Raw genomic sequence first — 21,842 nt, 5'->3', positions numbered from 1 at the left:
CCACTTTTGGTTGCCAAAGCCAGCCAGAGTGCCTTTGTTTCTCTCGGGTTGCTCTGCCCACCGTGCCACGCACTTCTGCCGGGCATTTGTTTTACTCGGGCTGGACGGTTCTGGCTACCTGTGGGCTGCCAGGACCAGCCAGGATGATTTTGGTCTGGCTGCTCTCTAAGTTCTCTGGCTAGCACACGACTAGAAGAAGCAATGAGTGCTCGCCGCCATCTTTCTGTGGAGTTGGTGGATTGCGACGCGGGCACTTGAGGACTTGAGCCAGCATGAAGGTGATCTCAGAAGGTGGTTCCTCACTGCTGCCACTGCGGTGGTTGTCTGTACTTTTATTGCACAAATGTTATTCACAAACATCATAACTAGGCTATCCTGCTTGCAGAAGGAGGTATTCGTTATCTGCATATTATTCCGTTCTGCAAACTCTACTGTTAACTCTCCCCAGCTATTCCTAGAATGTATGCCATATTCCCCCACTGACTTGTCTCCAGGCTGCTGCTTGCCTACCCTGGCATTGAAGTCGCCCGTCAGTATAGTGTATTTTGTTTTGACTTTACCCATCGTACCCATCACCGATTCCACATCTTCATAGAAGCTTTCGACTTCCTGTTCACCGTGACTGGATGTAGGGGTGTAGACCTGTACGACCGTCGATTTGTACCTCTTAATAAGTTTAACAACAAGACCTGCCACCCTCTTCTTAATGCTATAGAATCCCTTTATGTTACCAGCTAGATCCTTATTAATCAGGAATCTGACTCCTAGTTCTCGTCTCTCCGCTAAGCCCCGGTAGCACAGGACGTGCCCGCTTTTTAGCACTGTATATGCTTCTTTTGTCCTCCTAACTTCACTGAGCCCTATTATATCCCATTTACTGCCCGCTAATTCCTCCAATAGCACTGCTAGACTCGCCTCACTAGATAAAGTTCTAGCGTTAAACGTTACCAGGTTCAGATTCCAATGGCGACCTGTCTGGACCCAGAGATTCTTAGCACCCTCTGCTGCGTCCCAGGTCTGACCACCGCCTTGGTCAGTTGCTTCACAGCTGCTGGGGACTGAGGGCCGGGGTTTGATTGTTGTATTCATATAGAAGGTTGTGGCCAAGTACTGCACCAGGGTGGCCAAACCTGCTCTGGTGAGGGAGTGCGTTACCGCTTCTGGTCACCGAGATCAGGCTGCACTCCAGGCCTGTTTATGCAATTTTATCAACACGCGAATATTTTTTTTAATCCGTTGGAAAATTGTGCGGCACCGGAATTCGAACCACAGTCCTCTTACACGCGAGGCGGATGATCTACCTTACGCCACCGCTGCAGTGGATCTACCAGCTCATCTCGCTCACCTTCCCTGGCCCCCATGCCGTGGAGGAGTCCATTTGGTTCATGGGAGTTCGACTGTTTAGTGGCAGTTTAGTGGTAACAAGGACACAGGGCATCTGAAGAATACCAGCCATGAGTGTCCCCAACATTCTTGTCTTGGGACATTTATGTGCCTTGGCAACTGAGCTGACCTACGTGCTGCCCTTGCAATTTCTCACAGGTGTTTAGTGTGCCACATTTGTTGGGTCGTCACTGACCATAGCTGGGCATCTAACGCAGAGAGTGCTCTGTGCCTTAAAGGGCAGCATTATGCAGTTGAGTGCCTCTACAATGAAAGAATAATTATGTCCCAGTGTTTTCGTTAGCTTTCCGACACGCCACCTTTACTACAAAGTGACCTGTATAACGTATGATTTTGGGAGCCCTAACTACTTCATTACACAGGCATTTGACTGTATTTCGTTGCATGGTGTGTTACCCAATAAATGCAGCTACTGTCTTGGATGTTCCACTTCCCTGGGAGGGAGCGCATATGTGCAGCAAGAACCGTCTGGCCATTTGCCTTGGTGCTCGGTTGGTCTCTCTCCACTTGCTGTCATGTCGTGAAACCCGCCTTTGAGTGATTTACCAACACCATGCATGGAGATTACAGTAATCCTACAGCATGTACAGTCGAACACCTTTATAACAAAGTGCTCAGAGCCTCCGAGATAGGTTACTTATACAGGCCAGTTCGGTCTAATGTTAGTGCACCACACAGCTCATATTAGAAACAGAACAGAATTATTTCTTCGTTATAGAGGTGTTCATTGTAGAGGCACTCAACTGTATTTGTTACACACCAATATTGGCGACATACATTTGCTTTGTTATATCCATGTTTGTTTATAGAGATTGGACTGTACTTTCTTCCACATGATTAGGACACCTTTTACACAACTTCTTCTTTAGTGGGGTGCTATGTTGGGCCAGTTTATGCATAGCTCGTAAAAGTAGGCGCATACGGAAGAAAAAAAGAGATGACAGAAGGGGTGCTAGGTGTCGTCTCCTTCCGTATGTTATTTTACATTGCGCCACATTAGCTTTATTCTTTTTTTCCTTTTTGGAAGCTCCCCATCTGCGAAAATGTCCTTAAAATGGCTAGAGTGCCAGGATAGGCCTAGCCAGCATGAAGGTGATCTCAGAAGGTGGTTTCTCACTGCTGCCACTGTGGTGGTTGCCTGTAATTTTATTGCAGGAATGTTATTCACAAACATCATAACTAGGCATATTATGCAAGGGCCTGTGAAAGCTGTTGCTTGGGCTGGCACAGTCCAGTATAGCAGTGGTGTGTACAAGTGTAAGTGATAACTGAAACCTACCTACAAGCTCGGTGTGCACCAACCAGCAGATTGTGATGCTCTATTTGCAGGGGACTGTGTGGTTCCCAGGCGGGGTCGTGCCCCTGGCCTGAAGATCTTCAGCCGCTTCCACTTCAGCAGTGCCCTCAAGCGCATGTCGGTGGTGGCAGGCTTTGCGGCCCCTGGGGCAATGGAGACCACCTACATTGCGGCCGTCAAGGGTGCTCCCGAGACCCTGAAGGGCATGGTGAGTGTGTGGGTGACAAGCTCAACTTTTTGTTTCTTGCAACAGTCCCAAGTATTATACTGGATCTCTCTCTCTCTCTCTCTCTCTCTCTCTCTCTCTCTCGAAACTCGAAACTCGAAAGTTTTTAAAGATTGCCTCTGGCAGGAGATAGCACAAGTCTAACACTTGATCTGGATTACTCGATGAGGCAGGCATTACTTCTATGAGGAATCAAAATGCCAAATAAATAGTTAACATAATTACCCTAACCTTTTATTTCATTATCTTACGGCGCATACATAAATCTACAAATTTACAGCTGGTGAGTTCACAAGGCATATCACCTTGGAACGAACTCTTTGGACTGCACCAGTTTCAAGATATTAATTTTCAGAGTGTCCGACGAAATGCATGGGTGCTCCAGTTACTTTTGTGCTCCAATACATAAAACATCCTTTTCTTAGAGTAACTGGAACGCCAATGCATTTCGTCAGACACTTTGAAAATTTGAATGTCTCGAAACTGGTAGCAGCACTTGGCGCTGCTGGACCTTCTAAAAAAAAAAAAAAAAAAACGGTACATTCAACAATGTGAACCATGAAACACAATCTGGCTACTAGATACCTGCTAAGTTCCTGACCTGAGAATTAGGGAGAAGCATAAGGAAACAAAAAGTTTCCAGTCAATTTAAGAACTCATGTGGTGTTATCAGGCATTTACTGCAGACATTATATCCTAGCATAATGAATAATACAAAGCAAGTAACACAGGATGGCATCGTGATGTTTATCATGAAACCATGCTACAGTCGAACCCACTTATAACGATCTATCGATTATAATGACCACATTTCAGTGCATTTACAACTTTCCGATTCTGCCTATTGAAACTGCTTGCTGATTTAACTAACATTTTTATTGCGATAGCAATTATATGGACACTCCAGGCATATTTCTGCCATTGGCATCACAGTCGCAGTGTTGTTTTAATTAAATTGTCCAAAGGCGATAACATCATCGCTGCGTGCCATATATTGTATGTGTAAGCAAAATCTTGCGAGGCTGAGCCAACGATGGCTGCTCGATCTCTCGCGTGTTAGGGAGGAAAGCAGAGAGGAAGCTCGTCGTCTTCCGTTGCACGCAAGGCACTGGGGGGAGAGGAGGAGGGTTCTACTCGGGTGGCTGCTGCAAACGGGGCGGGGCCGCATGAGCCCTATCTTGAAAGTGATCTGTGATGGGGACAGAGTGCGTCAAGTGCTGATGGCTTCGTGTGCAGTGTGTTTTCACCACTTAATTCACGTTGAAGCTCTTGCTTCAACATGAAGCAGTGGCACGAAGGTCCAGTCTATCACTGTATATACGTAATATTCGGAAAACCAAGTAATCAAGAAATTGAATGCTAGATATTCGATTTGCGAATCAAATTATTCGAACCTTCACAATTTGATTCGAAATTGAATAATTGAGTATTCACACACCCCTACTGATGATGGTTCACATTGACATTCTATCTTTAGAACATTCCAATTTTTTCACCCGAAGCGACATAGATAACATCATTTTTAAAAGGAAGAAGTTCGGACACTGACCAAAATGGTTTAAAATATATATTTACGTTTCGGTTCCCCCGTGGGAGCCTTGTTTGCGAGGAAAAGAAAGGGCCCCAGCTCTGCCGCTTGTTTCATTGTGAACAAGGCTCCTGTTGGGGAGCCGAAATGTAAATACGGGGAACTCTCACTTGAGTGAACTTTAAGCGAACCAAGGAAATAGTTCACTTAACTGAAAGTTCACTGAACTGAATATTCACTAGAATATGTTACAGCTTAGGGCACAGCAGACATTGAATCGAAAGTGTGGAATGCAATTTATGGAGTTATGTACATCAATATATACGAAGTGCGTAAAAGTTACGTCGCTGCCTATCTCATATTGAGAAAAAGATCTAATTTTCATTTGCACTGGTGCTCTTAAAGCGTAAGAAGTACCAAAGCTGTCCAGAGAGTCTATGTTTTTGTGCACTTCGTCTGGCACAGCTTGTTGCCGAGAAACGAAGTCTCGCAACTTTCCAAGGCATCGTACAGCCTCAGCTAGAATTACAGGATTTGAATATGTCTTTGTCATTGCATCTTCCTCGTCGCACTCCTATTCTTCGGGACGAATACTGGAAACAATTTCCAGATATGATAGTTTAGCACAGGTAACCAGCTCACTGCCACACTGCACACAGCCGCTGCTGGAGGGGCAATTTGGGAGCGGTGGGCATCGGCCCGCTGCAGGGCATAAAACTTTGTTGAACTGATTAGAAAAATGAGCCCGGGTCCACTGATCCAGTTTGCTCAACTTGATACTCGCTGTTTAGAAAATCTTTTAAAACTGAAAGATTCTTGTATTGAATGCGTAGAAAAACTGCCGGGGATTTTCTAAAAGTTCGTTATTCTGAAATGTTCGTTAAACCGACGTTTGCACAACTGAGAATTAACACTATCTGTTTTAAACCATTTTGGTCGGTGTCCGGACCTGTTCCTTTTAAGTATGCATCATCCCGACCAGACGGGCTTCTGTCATACTCTCGACTTCGTAACGTCCTTTTACAGCTCTTGTGTGGCCGACATGTAGTTGTAATGCCGAGAGCATGATGTCCGAAACCATTGCAGAATGGGGACATGCCGTAGTAGTTTCCGAAGTTTATGCTTCCAGCCAACAATAATGCTTTGCCTTCTTGTGCAGAATACAGTCACGCAGGTCTTAAAGTCTCCCTCGAGTGAGGGGGGAGCTCATGGGCAGTGACCACTGTAGCACGTGCACTCACACACGCTCGCTCACTTACATATGCACATACATGTATATCAACTGATTAATTGCAGTTAAATCATTATTCAAAAAATTTGAGAATTTGAATTTCCCTGCAAAAGGCACTAATAAGAGTAACTTCCAGGATTCGTCGAATAGGTGCCGCAGTGCTACAGTTGACCTTCAAAGAGGGGGCCGAGCCCCTCCTTAAAAAATAGAAGGGGGGCCACTCCTCACTTCAAGCAGGGCAGTCATGTCCCGCTGGTTGCAAAATATATCGCAAGTTCATGAAGAAAAAATGGTGGCTGTGCTTGTAGTGTTGAAATTACACTTGATAGAAACTGGGTGCCATATTGAAAGACCTTTATTAGATACCACATTTTGTTCTTTAAATGGATGCTTCTAAGGGAAATTTGTAAGTAGGTACGGGAATGCACCGGTAACAAAAATGACACTGAAAATCTGCTTTTCGAACCAAAGTACTGCCGAATTCCAATTGCCCATGCCAGCTTCAGTGCAGTTAATTTTTGAGGGTATTTAAGGGTGTGTCCCTACCCGCCATAGTGTATAATGGCTTTGGTGTTGTGCTGCTAAGCCTGAGGTTGCGGGATCAAATCCCTGCCGCGGCGGCCGCATTTCAGTGGGGGCGGAATCCAAAAACAGTCATGTACTGTGCATTGGGTGCACATTAAATAACCTTGGGTGGTCAAAATTAACCTGGAGTCCTCCACTACGGTGTGCGACATAATCATATTGTCACATTGTACAGTAAAACCTCAATAAACCGTACCCGCTTAAACAGTAGTTTCGCTTTAAAAGTAGTAAAGTCAAATCCCCTACTCAGTGGCCATTGAACATAATGTGTTTTGTATCTGCATAAACCATACCAGCTTATTGTGCATGTATTGGTGAACATGTAGTGTTTCCACTTCTCGTCGCGCAAACACGGCGGTGCGTTGTCTCCATCGGGCGGCCCGGCGGAACAACAAGCCTCGGAGATCAGAGCAATGGCCTCCAAGCGCCCTGTGCGTTTGTGCGTGAAGCCACATCAACATCAGAATCATTTCGGCGCCGTGCCAGAGAGCATTGTGGCGTTGTGCAAACTTGCATTATGCCGAAGCTCGGATAAAAAAGACGCCAGGTAGAAGATGCCAGCATAGAAGAAAAATTAGACATTGTTCATGCTAGCGAACGTGACACGAAGAAGTCGGCGCTGGCACGCGACAGGGATCTACTGTTGACTGCGGTGTGTGGCATTTGGAATGCGAAGAAGTTGCTCAGCAGCGCTGCTGTGACCACGAAGAGATGTTGGCTATGAGGTTCGACTTTTCCCCACCGTTGCTTCTGTTGTTGCCGAAGTGTCGACTAGCAACAGAGATGAGGACGACACGGAAAGCAACAGCACGAGCAATTCAGGCCCGACAGTGGCAGAAGCTGCATGTTACATCAGCCTCATGACTGCAATCGTCGCAACGAGAACATCACCTCGCAATGAAGGCGCCCCACGACTTCTGCAGCGCTGCCGCCCACATGCATGGAGAACATGCAACGCCAACGAGGAATCTGCCATGTGAGTGTTTGCCGAGAAAAGGAAGCTTGCGGAAAAGCTGGCTCGCAGCTTCAGTAAGTTTGAGGCCGCTCTTGTCGCTGCTAGGCCTCCGTAGCATCAAACGAAAATAACACTTTTGTAATGCGAAGTGAATAAATACTGCATGTTTTTTCCCCACTCTTTCCGAGTTCCGTTTTTGATAGGCAAGTGGGCGATCTCATGCTATTTCGGTTAAGCAGTACTACCGTTTAGTATGTGCTTTTGCCGAGCTCCGGCCAACTACGGTTTAACGAGGTTTCACTGTAGTGACATGAAAAACACAATAGCAAATTTCTGAATGACGAAACTAACTTTTTATTGGGCACACCTGTGCCCACAAAAGCAAGTGACACTCGAAGCTCAACAATGGCGACGAACACGTTCAGCAATCGTCGAATTCTGATCTACGGGTCAAGCGCATCTGCTTTTTACACGAGTCATCGAAGGTTCCCAGAGTAATCGCAGGTGCCTGCATGACTTCCAGAGAGCACTATACAATTCACATTGCGCATACAGTCGGATTACACAAGGTTTAATGGCAACAGATAGAACCATCGATAACATTCGAGAAACTTCCAATACATGCAGGTGCGTCCTGCGCTGAGCAATAACGTTTAACATTTGTTAGCCAGTGAAAAGAGGTCACCCGAGATAGATAAACGAGTACACATGTCAATGTCATTGTTTTGGCATGTAAAACCCTGCAATATAATTCATTTGAATTTAAGGGGGAGTCAATATATATATATTGAACTCCTTATATAATAATGGCCACTTTTCCTGGAACTATCAAGTTCGACTGTATTGCCAGATATGTTGCTTAAGTGAGCACACTAGTACAGAAAGCTATATTAAGGTACCAAAGGTGCCAGCACAATCATTTATTTATTTGAGATGGCCTCAAGGCAAAAAAATTACAGATGGAGTGGTAAACAAAAATATGCGATTGAAAGACAAAGCAATTATAGATGTTAGAAAAAACAAAATGCACAAGACTTGTACATTTATGGTGAGATCTCATAAACATACGGTGTTAGAAGTATCCTTCATGATTGGGAACAGTGTTGGTAATATTTGGGATCATGTATTTGGCCACCTATATCCAGCGTTAGAGGGCGACCGATTCGGTTGGGGTTGCATTGTACGACAGTCAAACCTCGTTAATACGTAGTTGGCCAGGAACAATGTTTAGGTACGTACTAAACGATGTACGAATTAACTGCCAATGCCAATTTAGAAGCTGCTTACCGGCTGGAAAAGAGCTACGTCACGATGCTCTCAAACACACACGCAGACAGGCTTTATTTGTTGTTAGATAGCAAAAAATTGGTGATCTTCATTCTCCACTGTGGTGGCCTTGCCGCGACATCTTCGAACTCTGTAAGGCCGCGAGCGAGTTTGTCCACGAGGTCCTGCTTCTCTGCGAAAGCTTGCATGATGCTCAAAGCATGCGCCTCTTCAGATAATGAAGGGCCATCGTCCACTTGCACATCGTCGTTGTCATCACTTTCGCTTGAAGATGGTCGAGGTGCGATGGCGGAAACAATGTCGCTATGCGAGAACTCCGTGGATGTAACAATGTCGACTTCTCGATAACATAAACACGACACGGTGCAGCGAAGACCGTTGAACACCACGACTGCAAACACACTGGGAGAATGAAGAAAAAAAATTGACGCAGGAACTTCTCTTTGAGTTGTCCAAGTATACGTAAGCATTGTGCCTAGTGCTCATCTCCACGCAGCCCGGTGTCATTATCGATGTTATGAAGCGGCCCAGTGATTGCGCGCCAAGCGGTTCGGGGAAGCGGCAACGGACGCCGGATTCCCTGAACACCAAACGCCAGAAGAACAAGGAGCGAATGCGCTTGCGACGAATGAACATGTCACCAGATGCGAAAGCAAGGGAGGCAGAATGGAAACTCCAAAAGCGACTGATTAGATCGCCGGGTACCAAAGCCAGGGAAGCAGAACGAAAGCGGCAGCAGCGACAGGCGATATCGCCGAACACCAAAGCGAATAAATTGGAACGCAGACGGCAGCAGCGACCGGCCGTTTCACCGAACAGCAAAGCCATGGAAGCGGAACGCAGACGGCAGCACTGTCGTTTGTTTGTACTGGTCAGATCAACTTTCATAACATCGATAATGAAGCGGCCCAGTGATTGCGCACCAAGCAGTTTGGGGAAGCGGCAGCAGACGCCGGATTCCCCAAACACCAAACGCCAGAAGAACAAGGAGCGAATGTGCATGCGACAAATGAACATGTCACCAGATGCGAAAGCAAGGGAGGCAGAATGGAAACGCCCTTGGTTTCGCATCTGCACCTTGAGTTGTTGATTAATTCGCCCTCGCCCTGCGATCTGCTAGCCTGCTGGTTAGCTCAGATGGTGGAGTGACCCGCCCTGAAAGGCATTGGTCTCGGGTTTGAAATGCGGACCAGAATGAATTTTTGTTCAACTGCGAGGCTTTCTTTCTTAGAAACATGCATGGGTTTCCTTTGTAGCTCTGTGCTAGTTTTCCCTTTCACCAGTTTCTTTAGTAAAAATTATGTTTGCTTAACTGTGAAACAGAATTTTATACCGTTTCAACAGCTTATTTTCTTCTTTGCCTGAGGTACACAAAAATGTTTGGTATAATTTCCAAATATTCACCATACAAATTTATTGTGCACTGTTCCTTTTTTTTGTACGTCTGTTGTATGTGTGTGTTTGTGCCCAAGGTTACCACACCATGCTAGTGTATGCAAGTACTGGTCAGATATTAATAGCATACATGAAAGTTTCGTTTACTTAACTAACATAATTTAACATACCTAACCACATTCTCGGTTTCATACATCGCTATTTTTCCAGTGCGACTGTTCACGTTAAGTCACAACTTTATAAAACATTGTTATGTTCTAAGCTCAAACATGCCTGCTCCATTTGGGACCCTGATCAAGCTACTCTAACAAATCTTCTTGAATCACATCAGAACAGGGCAGCCCATTTCAGTTTATCAAATTATGCATGTCACGCAAGCGTATCATCAATGAAAATGACGCTTGGTTTGCCAGACCTCGCAGTATGTCGTAAGTTTATGCTCTTATGCTTCTTTCAGAAGATTTACTGAACTAATCCCTTTCTTAAGGATGAGTTGTTCCTTCACCCATCCTACATTTCTCCTCGCATCGGTAACCAAATGAAGGTGGGGGTACCACCATGAAACTCCGACCCTTACTTTAAATCATTTATACCAGGCACTGCCAACGCACTCCCGCCTCCATCGCTGCCACCTGTGACACCACTAATTTCAAGAAGATTGCCAACGACTACACGTATACTCGCCACTCTACTCTGTAGTGCCCTCGGGCCTTGAGAGTACGTAAATAAATAAATGAATGAATGAATAAAAAGTATTTTGCATTTCTTCCAAGCATGCAAGATGCTTTGGCACTAATGCAATCTGTGTGACTATTGCGAGATAAATCGTGCAGCTCAAAACACTCCCGAATAGTTAAATTCTGACACAGTCATCAGCTCTGCTTTAATAATATTTACACATGTACTTGTTTATCTTTTTCCAGGGACCATCTTTTGTCTTGCTAACAACTTTTAATGTTATTGCTTGACACAAGGCGCTCTCTCATGTATCAGAATGCAGTGAAACCTCGTTAAACTGTAGTTGGCCGGAGCACGGAAAAAGTATGTACTAAATAGTTGTACTGCTTAACCGAAATAGCATGAGATCACCCACTTACCTGTCAAAAACGGAACTGAGAGAGAGTGCGGTGAAAGGGAAAAAAAACATGCAGTATTTATTCACTTCACGTGACAAAAGTGTTATTTTCGTTTGATGCTGCGGCGGCCTAGCAGTGACGACAGCAGCCTCAAACTTGGTAAAACTGGGAGCCAGCTTTTCAGCCAGCCCCTTCCTCTTGGCAAACACTGGCATGGCAGATTCCTCGTTGGCGTTGCGTGTTCTCCGTGCACGCGCGTAGTAGCGCTGCAAAAGTCGTGGGATGCCTTTTTCATTGCAGGGTGCTGTTCTTGTTGCGATGATTGCATTCATGAGGCTGACGTAACGCACAGCTTCTGCCACTGTCAGACCTGAATTGCTTGTACTGTTGCTTTCCATGTCGTCCTCATCACTGTTGCTAGTCGACACTTCGGCAACAACAGAGGCAAGCATTGCAAAAAGTCTAACCTCATAGCCGACATCTCTTCACGGTCGCAGCAGCGCTGTCGAGCAACTTCTTCGCATTCCAAGTGCCACGCACCGTAGCCAACAATAGATCTGTCGCATGCCAGTACCGACATCTCCATGTCACGTTCGCTAGCATGACCGATGTCTAATTTTTCTTCTATGCTGAGTACCTGGCGTCTTTTTTAGCCAAGCTTCGGCATGATGTGAATTTGCACGACGCCATAACGCTCTCTGGCACGTTGCCGAAATGATGTTGATGTTGATGTGGCTTCACGCGCAAATGCACAGGGCACTGGGAAGGCCATTGTTCCGATCTCTGAGGCTTGTTTTTCTGCCGGGCCGCCCGATGGAGAAGACGCACCACCATGTATGCGCGACGAAAAGTGGAAACACTATGTGTTAACTGATACGTATGCAATAAGCTGGTGTGGTTCATGCGGATACAAAACACATTATGTTCAATGGTCGCTGAGTCGGGAATTTTACTTTACTACGTTTCAAACGAAACTGCTGTTTAATCAGGTATGGTTTAATGAGGTTTTACTGTACTCTCGATTGTTGTTGCCAATTATATCTGTTGTCTGTGTTGTTGCTGAACCTGGTAATCAGATGGCATTTTCAATGCGAATAGTGTTTTACATTCTTGAAGGCACTTGAGCACCGGCAATTATGCTTGAACCTTCGATGAGCCATCTATAAATAGCCTGTGCGCTTGACCCGCAGATCAGATTTCAGAGGTTGACGCGTGTGCTCTCTACCATGGTTCTGTCCGAGTGTCACTTGTTTTTTTGGGGCACTCGCTATAAACACTTTATGTCACTCGCTGTTGTGCCACGTTCAGATTTGTTACCGTCACTGCAACCGGAGACTGTGGTGATTTTAGTGGGGCAGATGCTTTCATTTTTTGGAAAAACGTTATGTGCACTGTTTTTTACTTCGGTGTCCATATGCAATGTTTCACATCACTGAGCAATCTTGACTATGTCAGACTGCAATGTTGTCATAATCACCTATAATATTAATTGCCCAGTACAGTACAAAATTATCTGCAAACAGTCTCACAGAAGAATATTATCATAAATATTAACATATTGTGCAAACGGGAGCACTAAAGTAGTATGTCATGGCAGCTAGAGAAGTTCACAGGAAAGATGCTCACTTGCAACATTGCTTTACTGGAAAAGTGATTGCACCACGAGCATTGTTATGCATGTGCCGACAACATAAAGGTTAGAAAATGAGGGGATGAACGCCTGTGGCCACAGTGTTGTACCAACTAGGCCGGCCATTTAGTACTAGTGACGGCGTACACCACTCACACCCAGAAGTTAACTTCCTAACTGTAGCATGAGCCTTGTGCCTCCTTCGCCTCTCTGCAGTTTGCCCACATTCCCGAGGACTATGACGAAGTGTACCTGCGCATGTCGCGTCGTGGTGCCCGTGTGCTGGCCATGGGACGCTGTGTGTTGGGACAGTTGAGTCACCAGCAGGTGAGGTGCTCAAACCTTTTGCAGTAACTGGCCCTTAGTTTACTTCTTGCAAACAAAAAGCAGCTTGTGATGCTTGCAGTATTCTAAAGCCATAATTTTTCTTTGCGCACATTTATTTATTTATTTATTTATTTATTTATTTATTGCGATAACCTTAAGGGCCTAGCAGGCATTACATAGGGGGGGGGGGGGATTTCAGGTGAGTACATAAATCTCATTTATAAACAATGCAAATCCAAGGCAAGAATACTGACAACAAAACAAGGAGGAAACAGCCAATAATGTAAAACCAGGTGTCCAGAATATCATGGCTAAAAAAAAACTGAAGAAAATTCAACCAAACACATTGACAATGAGTACAGAACATTTTGTTAAATATCCATCAAAACACAGATGTTAAATATTACATTGGAAAGAACGCTCGAAAGATATCCTGTACAAAGACCATAAATAAGACGAAGATGGGCAGATACAAGTTAGCAATGTTTATCGCTTTGTAAATAGCGCAGCAGTGCCGAGTGAAATATTGAAGGATCTCATATCTTGGTGATGTTAGACGGAAGGAAGTTCCACTCGTTTATACGCAATGCTAAAGGCGAATTTTGGTACTACTTCGTCTGAGCGAAAATGGGCATTGCTTTGTGTGCATGATCGAGACGGGTTGAAGTATGAGGGGCTGGAAAAATATGTGATTGTGCGAACGATGTGTTGCTGTTGTAAAGTGAGTGAAAGAACGATAGTCCAGTATGTTGCCTGCACATGACAAGTGTAGCAAGGCTAAGTTCTGCTTTTAGTGATGAAACCTTTATGAAATGTGAATAGGGATGGCGTGACAAACTGCACAGTTTTATTCTGTACCATTTCAAGCATGTAAGTAAGACCTATCAGGTGAGCATGCCATATGATAGAAGCATATTCTTGAGAGAGCCGAATAAATGAATTGAAAGCATGCAGTCATGTATCTTTTTTAGCAAAATACAAGCGTCGTTTAAGGAGGCCGAGCTTCTTGAAAGCCTTATTAGTAATGTGCTCGATATGAGCAGCCCAGCTTAAATTGGAAGTATGACGCCCAGGTACTTAAATGATGGGACTTTTTCTATTACTGTGTCATTTATTTTATAAGAGTTCGAGCGTGCAGAAGAAATGTTAGTAAATATAAACTGCTTGGTTTTGTCTACATTAATTTCCATTTGCCAATTACTGCACCATTCCTTTAACCTTGACAGATCAGACTGTAGTTCTGTGATGTAGGCTATGCAAGTTATTTTCTTATAAATTGCGCAATTGTCTGCGAAAAGACGGATTGATAAACTTATGTTAGATGCTATGTCAATAATGTAAACTAAAAAAAGAAGAGGGCACAGCACACTCCCTTGTGGCACCCCAGATGTTACTCGGGCCAGATTAGTAGATATGTAAGTGTTGGGCTGCTGCGCACGAGGTCGCGGGATCGAATCCCGGCCACGGCGGCCGCATTTCGATGGGGGCGAAATGCGAAAACACCCGTGTGCTTAGATTTAGGTGCACGTTAAAGAACCCCAGGTGGTCAAAATTTCCGGAGTCCTCCACTACGGCGTGCCTCATAATCAGAAAGTGGTTTTGGCACGTAAAACCCCACATATATATAGTAGATATGTAATGGCTAAGTTCAACTGACTGACACCGACTGTTTAGAGTTCCTTTAATCCATGCAGTTGTTATCTCATCGAGATGCTGATTACGTATTTTCAACATTAGTAAATCATGAACACGGTCGAAAGCCTTTGAAAAGTCTATGAAAATTACATCGACGTAGACGGACGTATGTAGTGCAGTGTGCAGGTCTGTCACAAGTTCGAAGAGTTGTGACCGACGTGATAATTATTAATGAAAACTATGCTGGGTGCTAAGAATTAGTAAATTGTTATGGCTAAGATGACCCGTCACCTGTGAGTATATGATGTGCTATAGTACCTTACACAAAACGGACGTGAGTAAAATGGGCCTGTAGTTTTTAGGGTGATCGCTGTTGCCAGATTTAAATATAGGTGCTGTACATATAGTACAGATTTCCAGTCATCTGCTATGCAGCCAGAATCGAGGGGTTGCTGGAAGATTGATGCAAGCAGGTTAGCTTAATGGTGGCAGGTTCATTTAAGTAGTTAGACGCTGATGCCCTCGGGACCGGGACTGGTTTTGTGTGGAAGTCGATTGATATGGCTGGCTACGCCATGTGCCATAATTAGGATTGATGGGAGAGGGTGTGAAATGGACTGCTGTGACAGCCACAGCAAATCATTTAGTGGAAGTTCGTTAGTGAATACTTCAGTAAAGTGTCTTAAATTTTTCGGCACAGTGTTCTACCTTAAAGTGCTGCCGTCTTCTCTCGTCAGTACCGGTATCAAGTGGATACTTTTAAGGTTCACACTATTCCAAAATTTTTTATGCTCCATTTTCATAAGGTTAGGGAGCAAATTATTAAAGTATTTGTCTTTAGCTTGGAGAATGACACTATTCGTTAAAACAGTAATGTTTTTGTAGGCTGCCCAATCTTGAAGACAGTTTGAGCGATTTGCTTTCTTATAAATCATTTTCTTCTTGTTCTGAGAACATTTCACTTTTCGGATGAACCATGGATCACTTATTCTACAAGTTAGTGTTACTGTTGGGATACAGGCAGTTTCAATTTCGTTTAGTTGTCCTGAAACAAGCACCACTTTTGATCATTTGTACAGTCATCAGAGTATTTGTGAAATCGACTGCAAAAGCCTGTAGCATACTGTTCGCCTTTGTTATGTCGACATGTGTGTAGTTCAGCAGTTGAGTTTAAATTTATTTGTTCATAGGTGGAAGTGAGGCCAAGCAATGGACAGCCCTATGATCGCCGATTTCTTCATGTGCACGTGTGTTAGCAATTTCAAGGCTTTTAGTTAGGACTCAATCTAAAACTCAATCCTTCTGTGTAGGTCCATGTACAAACAAGTTGTGTTCACCTGTGGTAAAGGAGCAACTGAAGAAAGTGAATACATTGAGGCCGATTATTGTGATAATGGGTCAACACAATGAATCAGCTGATTTCTGGATAATTAACATCACCACCTTAGAAGAAAATATATATAGGAAATTTCTGCATGACTTAGTCAATAGCGTCTCTAAGAACTGTAAACTCTGAATGGCTGTCCGGGAGTCGATAGCAAGTGCCAGTGACACAAGCAATGTGACCAACATGACTTGAGTCCTACACTATTTCGAGAGGCAAGTCTACTGGGATAGCAGAGGGATGGCATAATTCTTTAATCACAATAACTCCACAAGACATTTTTGTGCATGGACTCCGCTGTGCCATTTTGTCCGCCATGCTTTGGTTTGCTTTAGGACGGCCGTATTATCGTCCGCAGTAGTTGCAGCAAACAGTGGTTTTGTCTTTTCTCGGTGCGTGCGTTGGTTGAATGCCTTGAAAACTGCCTCGTTTCCATCCATGGTCAGGTCAATAACGGCTGCAGTTTCATCCGCAGTGGTTGCAGCAAACAGTGTTTTCACCTTAATTCGGTGCACGCATTGGTAAGTGCCTTGAAAGCTGCCTAGTTTTCATCCATGGTCGCGTCAAAGTGCCGCTCGGACTGCTCAGGCCCCAACAGCTCAACGTGCCTCGGCATTTTGTGCTGCAACCATTCTCGCTGAGTGGGCACATTAAAGCTTCCTGTCGAAATGCCCTGCCCGAAGAAGCTGCTGACCTAGGCCAAATCCGAGGAGCGCTAATGTTAAGCTTGCAGAAGCCATAAGAACGGCAATGCATGTCTCGGGCCACTCGAGCACCACCAGCTCGGCATCTCATGCTGCAATGATTCATGGGTGCTTCGCTTTACATAGTTGTCAACTACAGCTTAGTCTGCCAAACTTTTTAGTGGCTTCGGGTTGTGCATTTTCTCGTTTAGTGTGTTTTTTCTTGTTTTTTTTTTCCAGGATGTATGAACGAGGTTCTACTATTTACACGTAATCATAACAAGGAAAAAACCACAAAGTACAGAAACCCAGATAGGGGGCCTTCCTCCACTTCACATTGCACATGAACATAATTTTCTTGTTGCATAACACCATAAAGATATTACTGATGCACCAGTCTCCTTGATAAGGTAGGCTTCTAACATTATTGCTATGGGGAGATGTGAAAATGGGTTTATCTACAATATTTACACAGTGGCAGCGAGTCGCACCACAACAACAACGATGGTGGGCCAGGGCACAGCTCGTCGTCTTTCTCGTCTGCTATGCAACGTCTTAGTGGATATGTGCCAGCCTTTGTAAAATGAAACAAAACGTCTTCTTCGTCTGCAGGATAAATGGCTCGTAACATTACCCTCCGGCGGTGAAAGCACCGACTAGGTGAAGTCGAAATATGACGGCACGGAAAAGGTTCACTGCACACTGGGTTAAGCAGTGTCTGGGACATGATAGGGCTTCAGGTTGACGACGTGCACGATGTCGGTGCAGGGTTGAACCAATGGGAACAAAGACAGTGGAGCGATTTTGTATGTTACGTCGGTTACTTGGTGCCCATACTCGATATGCGCCAGTGTACGGGAGCAGCAGCGTTTCAGAAAGGCCGACACGGTGCACTGGGGACTAGAGGAGGACAAAGTACCCGGGGGCAAAGCGGGCACTCCTGTAATGGCTATTGTACCGAGATTGCTGGTGGACCTGGGACTTGCTGAAGCGAGCGTGGGCAACTTGACGTGCATGGTCAGCCCGGGCAATGGCCTCTCGGGCATACTTGTTAGGAGGACACACGGAAGAAGGCACCAATGTGTCCATGGGCAACATAGGATTTCAGCTGAATAAGAGAACGAAAGGCAGATAACCAGTGGTCTCATGTCTTGACATGTTATACGCGAATGTCACGAAAGGCAATGCAGTGTCCTAATCCTGGTGGTTGAAGGACACATACTTTGCCAGCATGTCGGTAATTGTTCGGTTCAGTCGTTCCGTCAGGCCATTTGCCTGTGGATTGTACACCATGGTCAGTTTGTGTTGCGTCGCGCAAAACTGTAGAATATCTTCAATCACCTTCAAAAGAAACTGTCTGCTCCGGTCAGTTAAGAGTTGCCGAGGTGCCCCATGCTGGAGAATGATGTTGTGGAGTAAGAAGTCCACAACTTCGGTCGCGCGGTGGTGGGAAGAACATGGGTGATCACGAATCGCATCGCATAGTCTGTAGCAACGGCGACCCATCTGTTTCCTGAGACAGAGGAAACGGGCCGAGTAGGTTGAGGCCGATGCTATGAAATGGCTCATATCAAACATCGAGAGGCTGAAGAGGGCCAGCAGGCCGGAGTAGTGGCTTTTCCCGGTGCTGACAAAGGTCACAAGAGGCCATGTAACGACACACCGAACAGGACATGCTTGGCCGGTAGAACCGGTGGCATGCGTGATCGTATGGGCTTAAAACACCGAGGTGCCCCGCTGTTGGCACATCATGAAGCTGGGCCAGAACAGTTGAGCAGAGGTGTGTCGGGATCACAAGTAAGGGGTAAGGGCCATCAGAAAGCAAACTGCAATGATGTAAAATGTCATCGTTCAGCACAAAGAGGTAAAGAGAGGCATCAGAAGCCTGGGAGTTGAGACGGTCGATAATCTTGCGTGGGACCAGGTCACGGCATTGTTCAGCAGCAATGTTAAAGAGTTCAGAGATGGCAAGCACACAAGGACTAGTTGCTCGGTGCAGGTTCCGGTTGGTCGACAGGGTACCGGGAAAGGCAGTCGGCATCCCGATGCAAACGGCCAGACTTGTAGATGACTGTGTATGAGTATTTTTGAAGCCATTAATGCCCAGCGTACAAGGCAACCCGCAGGATCTTTTAGCAAAGATAGCTCGCAGAGAGCGTGATGGTCAGTGATGACGGTAAAAGGTTTGCCATACAAATAACGCCAGGTGCTACTTCTGTTGTTTCCTCAGTCGTCATGAATGCTCAGAGTCCACTAAACATTCGGCGCTTGTTCACAGCAGCGTTCAAGAGGGCTGCCACCCTTTACGCTGAAGAAACAAATAACTGCACAGCGGGCCGCAAGTTTGATGTTTCTTAATGTGTGGTGCGAGAGTAGTGACTGTAGTGAAGCAAGATTTTCACCTGTGACGGCAAGCAAAGAGGTTTCCGCTGGCCGAAGTCGGGACGCTTTGCAGAGCTGGAGGCCAAGCTTGCGCCATACATCGCTGAAATGCTTGATCGGTCCCTGCCAGTGACGTACGACATGGTCATGAGACAAGCCTGGATCTTTGCCGTTTAAGGACCTGGTCTGCCGTGAGTACGAGCGGCTGGCGGCAGAAGACAGCGAACTTACGTCAACTGGACATGTCAAAAGAGCCTCCCTGTCGGCTGTCAGTGGTTGAATGCTTTCGGTGTGGACTTATGTATGTATGCAAATGCGGAATTTCGCTGCATGACGACGTGCTGCGGGACCTTAGCAGCAATGACGATGGCAGCACTAGTGAGGACGATGGCACAAGTCGAGTAGTCCAGTGACCATGCCAGCTACTAATAAATTTTCGTTATGGAATGCGCCCGTGGGTATGCCCTTCTCTTTTTCCCTTTCGCACGCGATATGGGGGGGTCGACTTACAATCATGTAAGTACGGTACCTCATGCCATGGAAAAGGATGGAGTGCATCGTCTATTCGTGGCAAAGGGTAGATATCCTTTGTTTGTAATCTTTTTCAGGTGCCGATAGTCGATACGGAACTGCCAGATGTTCTTTTTTTCTGACAAGCACCACAGGGGACGCCCAAGAACTTGCAGATGGTTCAGTGATGTCCTTGGTCAGCATTTTCTCAACTTACATTTGAATGGCACGGTGTTCAGAAGCAGTCATTCGGTAAGGCACCTACGGATGGGTCTGGCATCCCCAGTATCGATGCGATGGGTTACGAGCGATATCTGGCCAAGGATGCGGTGAAGAAAAACCAAGAACATCGCGGTAAGATGCTAATAAGTGGCAGAGATCTTTGGACTGAGAAGAGGAGAGGTCATGGGCAACCACACTGTCAAAAGGGCTGTCAAGCGTAGTACTTGTGTCCGCGCTTCGAGGTGACGACTGTGGAGCATCGATAGTCAGGGCCAGAGGGTCGTGTACGTCTAAAGGTGACATGCTGCCCAGCGTGATGCCTTCGGGAAGAAATTGTGGTGTACGTCCATAGTTAAGAATAGGTATACAAGCCCGGTTCTCTGCAACAGTCACAACAGCGCAACGGCGCTGAGCAGCAAAACAAACGAGATACGCGCATGTGTACATGTGCGCTTACTTTCTCTATTTCGCCGCTCTGTGCCGTGATGATAAGGTGCTGACAAACACGCGGGTCGATGGTCGCGCAATACTGCTAAAAATTGGCCGGGTGTACAGTACACGGAAGGGCACGAAATGCGCAAGCGCTACTCCGAATCAGAGCAACGCCTTTGATCAGAGTCGTCCGAACTAGAGTCGGATGACGAGTGCTTCTCACTGCCCAGTCCAGAGGCGTGTGCGATCTCTACCGCTTTCAAATGTATGCATTCGGCAGTCACAGGCAGCGATCTTACACGCAGCTCTCGACGAACTCCGCAACCTTGTCTTCCAGTTCAGCGGTCCGCCCACGGAATGACGTTTTCTGTTGGTTTGCTGCTTCTGCCTCCGCCAGTACCGATTGCTCTTCTCAGATCATCCAAATTTGCGCTGTGCTGCGAGGTTGCCGTGGGCTTCAGCGCACTCAATCGCCTTTTTCTTGAAGGTGACGGTGACTTGTCGTCGGCTTCCGCTCATTTTGAAACAAAATGTGAAAAAGCAGCCTTTAACCAACGTAACTTTGTGACAATGTAAACGCAAATTGGCGGTGCCACAATGTCGCCACGCCACGCTACTGCTGATGGCAATGGCGAAGGCGGCTCTTTACTTCATCCGCCCATTGTTGCAAGACTTCCGTAGCTTTTCCGCCAAGTCCGGTATATAAGACGAGGGTCGACTTTTCGCAATGGTTTTTTGAAAAAAAGTTTGACTTACCATATAATGCGGAATATAGGTCGAGGCGGAATATAGGTCGACCCGCTTATATTGAAGCAAAGAAGTCAACATAAAAATTATAAGGCACAAAACTTTGTTTTATTTAGTGGTGCCGCCAGACTCGTCACCTGCTCATTCGTCTGAGCTGTCTGAACTCTCGTCCAAAGACGACTGCTTTTCGTTGGCTGCGACCCACAACATGTCATCCTCGGTGTCGTCCAAGGAGTTGCTAATGCAACACTTCTTGAATGCCCGCACCACCATATCGTCGGGCAGCAACCGCCAAGCTTGCGACACCCATGTGGCCACAGTGGCAAGAGGCGGCCTGCGCAGCCGGCTGGTTGGGGTCGTCGGGTTGTCGCTGGCCATCCACTGATCATATTGTTCACGGACACGGTCTTTAAAGGGCTTGTTGAGCATGTCCAGTGCCTGAAGTGTTGAGGTTATGCCTCCCGGAATGACAGCGAGTTCCATCCTCCCGTAGCGGAGTGCCTGCTTCACACCTGCGGTCAAGTGCCCGCGAAAGGCATCCAAGACGAGCATGCTCGGACACCGCAGGAGTGCGCCGGGTCGCCGATTATAGACGGTCTTAATCCAATTGAGCATGAGGGCCTCGTCCATAAGTCCTTTTCATTCACGCGAACGACAACATCCCGCGGGAAAGCCTCTTTCGGCGTCGGACACCAAGGGGGCGATAACGATGCGGATGCCGAAAGGTCTGCGCTCCTACATGTTGCCAGACGACTATTCATGTTGTGCCAAGGGCAGGTATATAAGTCGAGGGATGACCTTTTAGTAATATTTTTTGGAAAAAACCTCGACCTATATTTTGCACTATACGGTATATTCCGGTTTTTACGGTACATCGCGGTAGCTGGTCGCAGATGAACAAACTCG

General features: G+C 46.0%; 1 protein-coding gene across 1 annotated transcript in view; it reads left to right on the top strand.

The window, feature by feature from the left end:
• Positions 1–21,842, top strand: part of LOC142566708 (endoplasmic reticulum transmembrane helix translocase) — a 311,329-nt gene that overhangs the window by 168,096 nt on the left and 121,391 nt on the right. The window contains exons 12-13 of the mRNA XM_075677546.1: positions 2,734–2,909; positions 12,831–12,941. Coding sequence (XP_075533661.1) covers positions 2,734–2,909; positions 12,831–12,941 — 287 coding nt within the window. The remainder of the gene's footprint in view (positions 1–2,733; positions 2,910–12,830; positions 12,942–21,842) is intronic.

This window comes from Dermacentor variabilis, unplaced genomic scaffold (assembly GCF_050947875.1).
Source record: "Dermacentor variabilis isolate Ectoservices unplaced genomic scaffold, ASM5094787v1 scaffold_13, whole genome shotgun sequence".
NCBI classification, from domain to species: Eukaryota; Metazoa; Arthropoda; class Arachnida; order Ixodida; family Ixodidae; genus Dermacentor; species Dermacentor variabilis.
This window is presented reverse-complemented; position numbering and strand designations above follow the sequence as displayed.